The sequence below is a fragment of the Pan paniscus genome, chromosome 13 (genome assembly GCF_029289425.2).
Source record: "Pan paniscus chromosome 13, NHGRI_mPanPan1-v2.0_pri, whole genome shotgun sequence".
NCBI classification, from domain to species: Eukaryota; Metazoa; Chordata; class Mammalia; order Primates; family Hominidae; genus Pan; species Pan paniscus.
In genome coordinates, this window is record NC_073262.2 from 135,755,649 (window position 1) to 135,770,778 (window position 15,130).

A 15,130-nucleotide genomic window follows, 5' to 3' on the forward strand; every position below is an offset into this window, starting at 1 on the left:
CAGCAGGGTCAGATGGAAGTCTATTTAAAGACAGTTCAGCCCAACAGATCACACTCCACTCCATGTAGCCAGTGGCTCCTCCTCACTCCTTTGGCAGAAGATTGGATATTCTTTGGAGAAGGTGAAGGGCTGGGAGATGCCAGGCCTGCTGCAGGCAGGAGAGCCTACTGAAAACAGAGGACTAAGGGACAGTCACTTGCTGAGTGCTGAGACCCCAGCCTTCTTCCCTGCCCAGCTCCCAGGATGCTGCTGGCCAGCCCCACCCTCCCTAGGCAGGAGTTAGAAGTCTTCTCTGGGAAACTTGATCAGCCCAGGGGCAAAGATGGAAAGGTGTTGCCATCACGCAGTTTCCCCAGGATTCAGCCCATCAGACCACCCTGCGGAGAAGCCCTGCTCGACAGACCCCACCTCACTGTTGGACACAGACAGCCAAGGATCACCAGACACTGGAGGGAAGCTGGGGACAGGAGACAGGGGACACAAAGACAAAACACTTGGGGGGATCAAATTCTTTTTGTTTTTTTTGAGACAGAGTTTCACTCTTGTGGCCCAGGCTGGAGTGCAATGGCACGATCTCAGCTCACAGCAACCTCCACCTCCTGGGTTCAGGCGATTCTCGTGCCTCAGCCTCCCAGGTAGCTGGGACTATAGGCATGCACCACCATGCCTGGCTAATTTTTGTATTTTTAGTAGAAATGAAGTTTCACCATGCTGGCCAGGCTGGTCTCAAACTCCTGAGCTCAGATGGTCTGCCTGCCTTGGCCTCCCAAAGTGCTGGTGTTCCTGGACCAAACTGAGGGTCAGGCTGCTATTTCTTGTGGCCCAATAACAAGACGCACATGAACTGGGGAGGAAGACAGGTTTTATTTTCTGTAACTGGTTACAGGAAGAAGGCCTGGAAATTATCACCAGACCAACTCAAAAATACAAAGTTTTCCAGAGCTTATATACCTTCTAAGCTGTATGTCTACGTGTGTGTATTCATTGAAAGATATGTGATTAACTTCTTTTAATTTATAACTAAGGTCTGAGTCCTGAAGACCTTCCTTTGGAGCCTCAGTAAATTGACTTCATCTAAATGGGTCCAGGTGCTGGTGTGATTACCCTTATCTTGTCTCCTGCTAAATCACGGAGGTTTGGGGAGTTCCTTCAGACCTCCAATAAACTTGTTAAATCCTAAACTGGTCCTGTTAAGAATTCCTTCGCCTAGGCAAAACTTCTGATGGGCTTTTGTTACATTCCAGCCTTTGTATAAGGGCACTGGCTTTTGATATTTAACTTAACGACTCAGTCAGTACTGAAACAGTTGTCACGGAGGCCTGCATTAGTGAGACCTGGCCTGCCACACCGGGATTACAGGCGTGAGCCACTGCACCCAGCCTTGGAGAGATCAAATTCTATAGACAAAAAGAAATGGGCCTGTGGAATAACAGAATTATATCTAGAAAGGAACAGTAAGAGAATAAAATGAAAGTGAAAAAGGAGGAGGAGGAAGAGAGAAGGGGGAAGAAGGGGAAAGGGAAAGGAAGGACAGCTCTGGGGCAATAAAAAATATTATAGCAGTAATTTAAAAAAATAAGAACCCAAAGGAAGAGTGGAAAGATAAGTTTAGAAAAGCTCCGAAAAGGCAAAACAAAAGGACAAAGTGATGGAAAATAGGAGAGGCAAGATTTTTACAATTTAAAAGACCAGATCAGGGCTGGGTGCAGTGGCTCACGCCTGTGATCCCAGCGCTTTGGGAGGCCAAGGCAGGTGGAACACTTGAGGTCAGGAGTTCAAGACCAGCCTGGCCAACGTGGTAAAACCCCACCTCTACTAAAAATACAAAATTAGACGGGCGTGGTGGTGCACGCCTGTGATCCCAGCTACTCGGGAGGAGGCTGAGGCAGGAGAATTGCTTGAACCCAGGAGGCAGAGGTTGCGGTGAGCCAAGATCCACGACTGCACTCCAGCCTGGGTGATGGAGCGAGACTCCATCTCAAAAAATAAATAAATAAATAAATAAATAAATAAATAAATAAGACGAGTTCAGGAGGCCCAATATCAAAATAATAAGTGTCAGTAAGAGAAAACAGAGTGAGAAAATTTATTAAAGAATTCAGGAAAGAGTCTCAGAACAGAATAACACTTGCCTCCATGTTGAAAATGGCCAAGTGCTCACACAACACAGGAGGCCCACACAACCCTGGAAAGTCTCACAACGCTGGACTCCAAGAAAAGATCCTAAAAATGTTCAGAGCAAAAGATAGATTACGCCCTGTGTCAGGGGCCCCACAAGACCACCCCCAGGTTCTGTGATTCCCTCAGAGAACCCACAAGACCCAGCGGGTGATCATATTCACAGCTGTGATTTATTACATTGAAAGGATATAGAGCAAAATCAGCTGAGGGAAAAGACACATGCATAGGATGAAGTCTGGAAGAAACCAGGCACGAGCTTCTAAGAGTCTGAGCCTGAGACCTGAGCGTCAGGAAGATGCTGGCTGTGCCCAAACCAGGGAAAGGGGCCACTGGGCACAGTTCCAAGACAGGAGCCAGTGTGGCTGGTGAGATGGCCAGATGGCTGTGGCTCAGACAAGGCCAAGACTGGGCAGGGGCCAGGTGTGTGGGTTTGCTGAGCCAGAGTGCCAGGTTCACGCTTCCTTCTTTTTTTATTTGAGATGGAGTCTCACTCTGTCGCCAGGCTGGAGTGCAGTGGCACGATCTTGGCTCACTGCAACCTCCGCCTCCCAGGTTCAAGCAATTCTCCTGCCTCAGCCCCCTGAGTGGCTGGGACTACAGGTGCCTGGCACCACGCCTGGCTAATTTTTTGTTTTGTATTTTAGTAGAGACAGGGTTTCACCATGTTGCCCAGGCTGGTCTCAAACTCCTGAGCTCAGGCAATCTGCCTGCCTCAGCCTCCCAAAGTGCTAGGATTACAGGCATGAGCCACCGCGCCTGGCCCACGCTTCCTTCTAAGTACAGCGAGCCACCATTAGGAGTGGCTCCACTCTTCTATGGAGTCACAAAGGACACACTTCCCTCCTCCCCCAGTGAGGTGTGACAACATGTGTGAAATGTGGTTGTTAACTGGGGACTGGTCACATAGACACCCTCTACCTGGCAGGTACCCAGATTACAGACTCCCAAAAGGAAAACAGGTGCTCAGCATAAACCATATTGTTTGTACAAACAATGTAGGCACAGCAAGCCACTCATCAGCTCTGGGAGTGGTGGGAGCCCTCCCGAAATCTAAGTTCCCAGATGACAGCAGAACGCCAGCCTTTCAAGCAAGCCCTTCTAAGGACAGCAGTCTCGGGCCTCTTGTGCTAACTCTTTTCTGAACAAGAGAATCAGAATGACATTGTTTCTCCAGCAATCCTGAAAACTAGAGATGATGGAACAAGGTTCCAGAGTCCGGAGGAGAATTATTTCAAAATTAGGGTTCTGTCAGTTAAGTGTGAGGGTCGAATTCTCAGACACGCAAGGCCTCTAAAAATGTATCACTGATTCTTCCTTTCTTGGAAAGCCACTAGAGATGTTGCTCTACCAAAATGAGGGTGTAAACCAAGAAGAGGAAGACCTGGGGTCCAAGAAATGGGATTTAATACGAGAGAGAGAAACGTATTCCTGGATTATGAAGTAAGGCCCCAAGGTAAAGGCTGTGCCTCAGCCCTTGAAGTCACCAGTCCAGAGAAGACCCAGAAGCTCTGGGAAAGGCTCCCTCAGGACAAAGGAACTGATGAAAGTAGTTGGTCACATGGAAAAGAGAGTTATAAACTGGGGAAGAATTAGAAACAATAAAAAAAAAGTATGGCAATTACTAACTCCAGGAATAACACAAAGTTGTCTAGAAAAAGAGAAACAATCAGGGCTGGTCTGTCAATAGCATTTCGATAATCAGAATAACAAACACTGAGTACTTATCTGGCCAAAATTATGATATAATTGTTAGAAGGATGATGTGGGGACTGAAATTATGCATTGGCAGGGAGTCAAGTTGGGGGAGCAGGTTGTGTGTGTGAAAGGAATTTCAACCCTCATCTTCCATAGTGGACAGTCAAAAATGTAATAGGACATAATGAAAACTGAAACATCGGAAAGTATTAATCTAAGCTTTTTTTTTTTTTTTAAGAAACAGAGTAGAATTCCAAAAGAATCCATTAAGAGAGTTGAAATTGGTTGCCTATAGGATGCTGGACATTGAAGAGAGGTTGGGTTGTGGAGGACTGTTGTTTGCAAAAATCTTATAGAACAACTTGACTCTTTTAATTTTTGATGACAGTAAAATGTAAAATTAAATTTAGATATAAATTAAAAGCAAAGCAAAAGAAGGAAAGGAGGAAGAGTAAGGAAGAATGGAGGGAGGGAGAAGAGGAGGAAGAAGAGAAGAAGGAAGAAGAGAGAGGGGAAGGAGGGAGGCAGGGAGAAAGATGAAAAGACGATCACGCTGTCTCTGCTCTGGCCAGGCCAACTCTTGCTTGTTCCAGACATCACCCTCCCCAAGCATGAGCCTCTCTTGGGAAGAGCAGCTGGAAGCAGAGGGAGCTGGGAGACCAGACACAAACTCGGGGCTCAGCTTGGGGACGGGAGTTGATAGTCAGGTGCCTGGAACATAATGGAGACCGTCCATATTGGTTGAATGAGTGGATGAATGAATTAATGAATTTCTTTTCTCTTAAGTCCTGCAGCTCATTAAGTCACAGAAATTTCTGAATAAGTTGGTGATCTTGGTGGAAACAGAGAAGGAGAAGATCCTGCGGAAGGAATATGTTTTTGCTGACTCCAAAGTAAGTGACAGCAAACTTCTAAAATGGGCTGTGAGGTAGGGAGGGGACACAAGCGTTTTGAGGCTCGCTGTGTGCCAGGGAGTGTATCATTAGCTCACTCAGTTCCCAGAACAACCCATTTCACACCTGGGAAAGGTGAACTTAGAGAAGTTGAGGACCACGTTCCAGGTTGGCCTGGATTTGAGCCATCACTGTCTCAGGAGTAGGGAGGCTTCCCACTTTGCCCAGCTGCCTCCCAGCCTGGAGGCCACATCCTTTATGACCCACATCTAACTCAGCCCCACACCTGGAGGAAAGGCTTTCAGCTTCTCTGGGCTGGACTTGGGAAATCTTTGGGACACTCCTGGATTGATTGATTGATTGACTGACTGACTTGAGACAGCGTCTCGCTTTACCATCTAGGCTAGTGCAGTGGCGTGATCACAGCTCACGGCAGCCTCCACCTCCTGGGCTCAAGGGATCCCCCCACCCACCTCAGCTGAGGTGAGACAAGTAGCTGAGACCACAGACACACACCACCAGATAATTTTTTATATTTTGTAGAGACAGAGTCTCGCCGTGTTTCCCAGGCTGGTCTCGAACTCCTGGGCTTGGGCAATCTTCCCGCCTCTGTCACCCAAAGTGCTGGTATTATAGGTGTGAGCCACCCCTGGATTTAAATCTGAGTCTCGACTGGAGCTCCATCCCAGAGACTTTCATTTCTACACTTTGCCCCACTCTGCAGAAGTGAGATGCCCCTGCCAGGATGGGTTCCTGGGGTAAGAGGTGCTGTGGGCCACTGGGGAAACCCAGGCTGGGCCTCTGTGCCCCCACAGTGGGTTCTTTGTGACCTGACCCCTCATCTCAGAAATTTGAACCAGGGCCAAAACCTATCATCGTGAACCTCATTCATTGTTCTCTGCCATGCAGCTCGTGTGAGGCAGTAAAAATGGATTGCACCAGCCTGAACAGCATAGTCAGACCCCATGTCTACAAAACAAAAAAATTAGGCCAGGCACGGTGGGTGCCTTATGCCCATAATCCCAGAACTTTGGGAGGCTGAGGCGGGACGGTTGCCCGAGACCAAGAGTTTGAGACTAGCCTGTGCAAGATGGTGAGACCTCATCTCTACGAAAAAAAAAAAAAAAATAGCTGGGTGTGGTGGCATGAGCCTGTAGTTTCAGCTACTTGGGAGGCTGAAGTAGGAGGATCGCTTGAACCCAGGAGTTTGAGGCTGCAGTGAGCTATGATCACACCACTGCACTCCAGCCTAGATGACAGAGCAAGATCCTGTCTCAAAAAAAAAAAAGATTGCAGCGCAATAAGGGTGTCCATCACATCAGGTGCTGGCTGACATCTCACATCAGGGACCCCCAGCAAGGCCAAGGGACAAGCGCTTCTGGTGCAGGCCCACAGTGATAGCTTCCCACTGAGTGCCCGGTCTCCGCTCCTACTTTTACCTCCAAAGCATCAGGGGTGGGCTGGTGGGAGGTCTAAGGTGTCCAGAGCTGTCAGGAATAATAGGGAAGGGTCTGGGAGAAACAAGAGAACGGGGCCCAGACAGGTGGTGGGAGATGGAGAGAAAGACCACTGGGCTGGAATGCTTTCTGAGCACCTGGGCATAGGTTTAAACACCAGCTCTGCCCCATTGCTGCGACCTCAAAAGGACTGAGGCACAGGGATAAACGGAGGCCATGAATCTTGAGCCACTCCCAACTCAAGGCAGGTTATAGTAAAGATGGTCATTATGACATCTTTGTGAGCTGGTGTCTTCAGGGAGGACTTACTGAGATTTGCAATTATAAGGTTGAATCATGTAAAATTTCTGTCTTTGCAGGTTGAAATAGTCAAACACTGGTCATGTCATATGTTACACCCTGAAATTTGTGTACTTTGTTAAAGTCCGCCTGCTCTATTGATTGCATCCTAAGAGAGGGCCAACTGAGGCTGCTTGGTGCCCCATTGGGTACCCCAGAAAAATACGTGAAAAATATTGAGTAGGCTATGAAAGCCTTCATGTCCTCTCTTCTTTTTAATTAGTTTCTTTAATTTAAATGTTCTTTCATTACATAAGTAATCTATTCTCCTTGGTGAAGACGTGGCAAACACAAACAAGCAAATGTTTAAAATAAAAACCCTCGTATACCATGAGTTAATCTGGGACTATGCCCCTTCCAGATGTTTTTTAATTTTCTCTTTCTTTCTTCCTTCCCTTCTTTCTTTCTTTTTCTGTTTCTTTTCTTTTCTGAGACAGGGTCTTGTTCAGTTGCCCAGGCTGAAGTGCAGTGGCAAGATCATGGCTCACTGCAACCTCAACTTTCCGGCCTCAAGTAATCCTCCCACCTCACCCTCCTAAGTTGGGAGGGACTACAGGCATGCACCACCATGCCTGGCTAATTTTTTTATTTTTTGTAGAGGCAGGGTTCCCCCGTGTTGCCCAGGCTGGTCTCAAACTCCTGGGCTCAAACAATCCTTCTGCCTCAGCCTCCCAAAGTCCTGGGATTACAGCATGAGCCACTGTGCCAGGCCCAAATGTTTTATTAAAAATGCAATGATGCTATTCATATCATTTGTCAACTAGCTTTTCATGCTTAAAAATATATATTGTGGCCACCTGTCCTTGTTGGCAAGATAGTTCTGGATCACACTTGTTAAACACTATGATATTCTAGTTTATGGATGGTCTAGAATACTTTTTTTTTTGAGACAGAATCTAGCTCTGTTACCCAGGCTGGAGTGCAATGATGTGATCCTGGCTCACTGCAACCTCCACCTCCTGGGTTCAAGCAATTCTTCTGCCTCAGCCTCCCGAGTAGCTGGCATTACAGGCAAGCACCACCACGCTTGGCGAATTTTGTATTTTTAGTAGAGACAGGGGTTTCACCATGTTGGTCAGGCTGGTCTCGAACTCCTGACCTCAGGTGATCTACCCACCTCGGCCTCCCAAAGTGCTGGGATTACAGGCATGAGCCACCACACCTGGCCCTCTAATACATTATTAATGAATCTCCTAAGGCTGGACAGTAAGGTTGTTTCTGATTTTTTTCTGTACTGAGGCCTGTGCTGCAGAGCCGTGACAGGGTTGGACTTCTATGCGGCTCCTGATCACTTTGTTAAAGTCACACCCTTGCAGGGGAATGTCTAGGCCAGAAGCCACTCGCTTATGACTTTGGACGCATGTTTCCAGGTTGCTGTCCTGGAAGTTCACACTGATTTATGCTCCTCTCAGTTTTCTTGAAGCTGACCAAGTCCTTTGCAAAGTGTAAGGTGCAGGGAGGCAGAGGCCTTTCTAAGTCTGTCTGCCCTTCCATCCCTAGAAGAGAGAAGGCTTCTGCCAGCTCCTGCAGCAGATGAAGAACAAGCACTCAGAGCAGCCGGAGCCCGACATGATCACCATCTTCATCGGCACCTGGAACATGGGTGGGTCCGCGCGCCCCCTCCCTGCAGTCACCCCCTCTGCTTCTGCTTTCCTGACTCAGGCATCCTCAAGGTGGGGTGGAGTGACGACATCCATGTCCCCTTCCTTCCTGCCCCAGGGCCCTGCCCCTAAGCCCCAGCCCACCCGCACAACCTCCTTCCTAAGGAATTCCACCCTTTTCCTGAGATGATGGGTAAGAAAAACAAGCTTTGGGACTATCGTACCCCAAGAGCAGCTGGCGTGGGTTACTCTGTATGTCTAAATTGGAAAGTTTTAGGGAAAGAGTCTGAACATTTAGGTGAAGGGGCTCATGGGAACCCTGCCAGCCCTAGGCAGCTCACCAAGGGGCCCCAGGCCTGACAGAAAGAAGTCCACCCTGAGTAGGGTTGCCAGATTTATCAGGAGAGAGACAGAGAGATAGGTACGTAGACAAAGGATGCCCGGTTAAATTTTAACTTCATAGAAACAATTTTTTTTAGTATATGTTTAGCTACAAACAAATAAATACTAAATATATATGCTCATAGACATTATGCTGAATATATAGTATATATATATATGCTAAATATATACAGTATATATACATATGCTAAATAAGTGTAATTATATTAAATATGAATTATACTAAGTAATATTATTTAGTTTAAGCATACAGCTAATAATATACTAAATATATGCTAAATATATTTTGTATTAAACATATATACTGTATATTTATATACTAAACACATGCACTCTACTAAATATAAATAATACTAAATAATTTTTTAGTGTAAGTGTTCAGGTAGAAATAAATTAGATAGAAGACATCCAGATAAACTTATTCTAAAAACTACCAGTTTATCTGAAATTGGAATTTCACTGGGTGTCGTGTGTCCCCTACCCTTGTCCTGAGAGGAGTCTGGGAGGAAGAGGGTGAGCAGTGGCTGGCAGGGGCCTCCTGGAAGTGAAGTGACAGCTTGTCACTCGTGTCCCAGGGCCACAGCAGCCGTGGAGTAGAGCCCGGGCCAGTGCCCCAGGGGGTCACTTGTCCCCTTCAGTCCCTTTCAGTGTTTCTAATAAGAGACAATAGCCTGCCTGATCTCCTCCCTCTGGACATGGTCAGGGATGTCCATGACACAAGGGCAGGGGTGCCCTTCCCACAGAAGAGTATGGAAGGAGCCAGCTGAGGCCATGCCGCAGGAGGGCCGGGGACCCACCAGCCCGGGGGTTCGGGCACCCACTTTGAGCCTCTTGGGGGAGCAGAATTTAGCCACAGTCCATTTACTCCAATGCTTGGCTTCTTTGCACCTGTAAGGCAAGAAGCTCATCTCTTTGAGGAACAAAGTTTGCTCATCCTTCAAGGGCATTGTAGGGAGAACCATTCAAAATTTCTTGATTGAGCTTCTTCAACTCAGTTTTGAAATGGGAATGCGGAGGAGTTTCCATGCTCTCCCGTTTCTCTGGCTCACACCCAGGCATCCCTCCGCTCTGGGCTGGGATCTGTCTTGCAAGGGAGACTTTGTTGTCTCCCAACAATGGGTTAGAACCCGCCGTCTAAAACTTGTCAGTTCCCTTGGCTGTCTTGAGAATAGGATGTGAGTTCCTTGAGGGACAGGACTGTGTCTCAATTATCGTAGCCTCAAAGTGCAGGACAGTGTCTGACATCAGGGAATCTTCTGGTGTTTCTATACCTTGAAACTTGACATTACGTTTAAAAAGAGGCTTAACGGAGCTCTAGCCCTAACCGACATCCTGAGTGAGGTTGGCGCCCAGGCCTCCATTGCAGGCATTTCTTTGGGCTGCCTGGATGGTCTTGTGTAACGACGTGACCTCCCTCACACTCCCGCCCTCTGTTTTGAATTCTCCTAATGCTTTGACTCGATGTGCCTTTGACTCACTTGGTGTTGGGTTTTGCTGTTGAAGGTAACGCCCCCCCTCCCAAGAAGATCACGTCCTGGTTTCTCTCCAAGGGGCAGGGAAAGACACGGGACGACTCTGCGGACTACATCCCCCATGACATTTACGTGATCGGCACCCAAGAGGACCCCCTGAGTGAGAAGGAGTGGCTGGAGATCCTCAAACACTCCCTGCAAGAAATCACCAGCGTGACTTTTAAAACAGTGAGCAGCTGGCTGCACGCTGGGTGGGCTGCCGGGATAGAATCTTTGCTCGGCTGGGCTGTCTCAGAGGCAAGGGCGGGCTCAGCCTATCAGCTCTCAGTTTTCAAGGATGTCTGGAGGCCCCCACTGAGAGATGCATCTGTATTCAGAAATAAATGGGATCTGTGGGGTATTGCTGAAAACCACTGAGTCCTCTATCTTCCCACCCTTGGTCAGCCCCGGTTCTCATCTTTAGGATGTTTTGTCTCGCCTGTCAAGCATCGCTGGGAGTCCCCCGAAGGGTTGGGATTACAGACAGGATACCCCATACCCAGGGGCTGCGGCTGGGGCTGGGTGTGAATCACTGTGCCCTGGTTCACACCCCACACTTGGGCCGAGTATTGCAATGTTGTCCTCCCACCAGGTCGCCATCCACACGCTCTGGAACATCCGCATCGTGGTGCTGGCCAAGCCTGAGCACGAGAACCGGATCAGCCACATCTGTACTGACAACGTGAAGACAGGCATTGCAAACACACTGGGTGAGCAGGGCGGGGACCCTGTGTTCCTCCCACACCCTCTGCCTCAACTCTAGCGACCACATCATCCTGATCCCACCAGTAGTTCCCCGGGTTAAAAACAGCCTCACATCCTCAGATCCCGGCTCAGTCCTCAGCAAATAGGGGTGATTGGTCTCCCTGGCTGAAACTCACTCAGGGTCTACACCAGCAGTCCCAGGGATCTAGCTAAAATGCAGGTTCTGACCCAGTAGATCTTGGGTGGAGCTCAGGGTTCCAAGTTTCTGACAGGTTCCCAGGCGACTTGAGCGCTGCTGGTCGGCCCGTGGGACCCATTTTAAGAAGCAAGAACCTAGAAGAGGGATTGGCCAACTTTTGCAGGAAAGGGAAGGGCCTGAGAGTAAATATTTCAGGCTTTGCAGGCCACTCAACACTATTCCTCTCTGCCTTTCTGGTGGGAAAGCAGCCATAGTCAACCCAGAAAGCGAATGGGAGTGGCTGTGTTCCAGTGAGACCTTCCTTACAAGCACAGGTGGGAGGTGGCTGGCCCCTGCCCTTGGTCCCTGTGCACCAGGTTGGATCTGGAAACGCTGGTGTCAGTGGAGAGTTGCTGGCTTCAGAGAGCAGTAACAAGGGCAAGAAGTCTTCATAAGTGTAGGAGTGCAAGCCTGTGTGTTTGTGTAGGATGTGTGTGTGAGTAGGTCTGTGTATGTGAGTTTGTGTGAGTGAGAGCGTGCATGTGTGTGTGAGCCTGTGTAGGTGTGTGAGAGTTTATGGATGTGTGTTTGTGAGAGTGTTTATGTGAGTCAATGTGTGAGCGTACCACCCCATATCTATGAGTGTGTGTCTATATGTGTGTGAATCTATGCATGTGTTTGAGTGTGTCTATGTGAGTCTATGTATGTGAGTCCGTGTATGAGTGTACCACCCATATCTATGAGTGTGTGAGTGTCTGTATGTGTGAGTCCATGCATGTGTATTCGTGTGTGTTTATGTGAGTCTACATATGTGAGTCCGTGTGTGAGTGTACCACCCCGTATCTATGAGTGTGTGTGTCCATGCATGTGTTTGTGAGTGTATTTATGTGAGTCTATGTATGTGAGTCCGTGTGTGTGTACCACTCCATATCTATGAGTGTGTGAGTGTCTATGTGTGTGTGAGTCCATGCATGTGTGTTTGTGAGTGTGTGTTTATGTGAGTCTGTGTGTGAGTGTACCACCCCGTATCTATGAGTGTGTGTGAGTCCATGCATCTGTTTGTGAGTGTGTTTATGTGAGTCTATGTATGTGAGTCCATGTATGAGTGTACCACCCCATATCTGAGTGTGTGAGTGTCTGTGAGTCCATGTGTGTGTGTTTGTGAGTGTGTGTTTATGAGAGTCTAGGTATGTGAGGGTGGGTGTCCGAGTGCATGTGCATAAGTGCTAGAGCCTCTCTGTGTGTTTGTGTATGTGTGTGTGCCCGTGTGTGCACGTGGGGTGGTATACACACAGGGCTCCAGGGCTGGCATCAGGGGCGAGGCCAGTGGTTTTTGGTGGTTGGAGTCAGTGGAGTCAGGAACAGGACAGAGTCCCAGAGATAACAGGAAATAGAAGAATTGCTGCAATCGAACGTGCAAAGCTCTCTCAACTTTTCTGCTGACAAACCGCAAACTGCCCGCGTCCACCCCCACTCGTCCCCCTTCCTTCCTGCCACAGTAGAAGGATGGGGCTGGCGTGGCTGTCCTGGCTGCGCCCACGCCCTCCTGCTGCCCAGCAACCGCCCCGGGTGTGGATTCCATCGCTCCCTGGGCTTCCAGTCCCTCCCACCAGCCCCTGCCCCGCTGTGCGGAATATGCTTGGACCTCCTAGGGCCACATAAAACCACCCCCTCAGCCAGACCAGTTCCTGGTCATCCTGGCCTCAGGGCTGGGCACTGGGTCAGCTTCTGAGCAGGCAGGAGCTCTGCTCATGTGGACCTGACACACATTGCATGAGCAGACGGGAGGAAAAGAAGCCAGTTCCTGGGAGGGAGTGCACTGGCGAAGGAGTGTGTGGCGTGGGCAGAGAGCAGAGGTCAGGGGCCTCCCTGAGAAGGGCAGTGCGACTGGCATCTGAGGGGTGAGGAGAAAGGCCTGGCCAGAGTCCCAGCTTTATGACCATTGCAGGGCAGCTTCTGGGCTGTGCAGCTCACACACACCTTCCCCTCCTTCCCCTCCTTCCCCTCCTCTCTGCCCTGGGGCCAGCCTCCCTCCTCCACTCCCCTGAAATGGCTCCCAGCCATAATTAGCACAGGACAGAAACAGCAAATGCTGGTCTGCGTGGTAGGCTCACGCCTGTAATCCCAGCACTTTGGAAGGCCGAGGCAGGTGGATCACTTGAGGTCAAGAGTTCAAGACCAGCCTGGCCAACATGGTGAAATCCCATCTCCACTAAAAATACAAAAATTAGTTGGATGTGGTGGTGCGCACCTGTAATCCCAGCTGCTTGGGAGGCTGAGGCAGGAGAATCGCTTGAACCCGAGAGGTGGAGGTTGCAGTGAGCTGAGATCATGCCACTGCACTCCAGCCTGGGTGACAGAGCGAGACTCTATCTCAAAAAAAAAAAAAAAAAAGTCCTTAGAACAACCAAGGCCTTTCTAAGAGTGTGCCCTAAGCAAGGCTGTGTGCTAAATGCTTTGTATCATCTCATTTGATATAAACACCCTGCTAGGCATGATGGCTCATGCCTATAATCCCACACTTTGGGAGGCCGAGGTGGGAGGACCTCCTGAGACCGGGAGTTTGAGACCAGCCTGGGCAACATAGGAAGGTACCATTTCTACAAAAAAAAAAAAAATGGCATAGTAGTGCATGCCTGTGGGCCCAGCTACTCAGGAGGCTGAGGTGGGAGGATCACTTAAATCTGGGAGGTCAAGGCTACAGAAAGCCATGATTTTGCCACTGCACTCCAGCCTGGGTGACACAGACTTTGTCTCAAATTAGAAAAAAAAATACAAACACTCGGGTAGGGACTCTTATTATTCCCATTCGCAGATGAAGAAACAGAGTCTATGGAGATGATCCATAACTTGCCCAAGGCCCAGGGATAAGAAAGTGGTGGGCAGGGATTGAAACCAGGCTGTCGGGACTGGAACCAGTTGCTCAGTTCCAGGTCACCCTCCCAGGTTGGGGGCAGAGGGGCAGGGCTGGAGAGCTAGGTGCAGCGGAGAGGGCTGGAGGGCAGAAAGCCTGTGTACTCCCCCACTGGGTCCTGACGAGGCTGAGCCAGGTGATATCCAGGGGTCCCTTCAGCCTATGGCCTATCCAGAGCTGTCCAACCAAAAGAAAATGGGGCCGGGTGCCGTGGCTCACGCCTGTAATCCTAGTACTTTGGGAGGCTGAGGCAGGCAGATTGCCGGAGCTCAGTAGTTGGAGACCAACCTGGGCAACACGGTGAAACCTCGTCTCTACTAAAATACAAAAAATTAGCTGGGTGTGGTGGTGGGTGCCTGTAGTCCCAGCTACTCCTGAGGCAGAGACAGGAGAATTGCTTGAACCTGGGAGACGGAGGTTGCAGTGAGCAGAGATCGCGCCACTGCACTCCAGCCTGGGAGACAGAGTGAGACTCCGTCTCCAAAAAAAAAAAAAAAAAAAAAAAGAAAGAAAGGAAGAAAAGAAAATGGGAGCCAAATAGATCATAAATAAATAGATTTATGATCAAAATAGATTACAATTTGATTTATTACAATCAATAGATCAAATTTTCTAGTAGCCACATTAAAAAGAAAACAAGTGAAATTAATTTCAATAATAGATTTTATTGAACTTCATACATCCAAAATACAATTATTTCAATAGATATTCAATGTAAAAGGTTATTAGATATTTTACAGTCTGTGTTTCTTACCAAGGCCACAATTCCAATGTGTATTTTACACTCACAACCTGTCTCATTTTGTACCAGCCACATTTCAGGTGTTTGATAGTCACATGTGGCCTGTGCCTGTATTGGACAGAGCAGGTTCTCACCTGCATGTGTCAGAATCACCTAGAGCAGGGGTTAACAAGCGTTTTCCATAGAAGGCCAGATGGTGAATATTCTAGGCTCTTTGGGCCACACAACTGTCACAACGCTTCAGCTCTGCCATCGTAGTCTGAAAGCAGCTACAGACAATCCAGAAGTCAATAGGCATGGCTGTGTTCCAGTAACGTGTTCTTTACGAACACTGAAATTTGAATTTCGTATTTTCATGAATGACAAAAGATTGTTTTTCTTTTGATTTGTTTCCAACCACTTACAAATGTAAAACCATTTGTAGCTGGCAGTGAGCCAGCATTTGCCCACCACTGACACTGGAGGGCTTGTCAAACACAGATTACTGGGCCCCATCCCAGGATTTCAGATTC

At 48.6% G+C, this 15,130-nt stretch overlaps 1 protein-coding gene across 2 annotated transcripts in view; it reads left to right on the top strand.

Moving 5' to 3' along the window:
* Positions 1 to 15,130, top strand: part of INPP5D (inositol polyphosphate-5-phosphatase D) — a 148,968-nt gene that overhangs the window by 94,190 nt on the left and 39,648 nt on the right. For both annotated transcript variants that reach the window (XM_003813132.4, XM_008965726.4), the window contains exons 10-13: positions 4,663 to 4,769; positions 8,066 to 8,168; positions 10,072 to 10,268; positions 10,672 to 10,789. In XM_003813132.4, the coding sequence (XP_003813180.1) occupies positions 4,663 to 4,769; positions 8,066 to 8,168; positions 10,072 to 10,268; positions 10,672 to 10,789 (525 nt within the window). The remainder of the gene's footprint in view (positions 1 to 4,662; positions 4,770 to 8,065; positions 8,169 to 10,071; positions 10,269 to 10,671; positions 10,790 to 15,130) is intronic.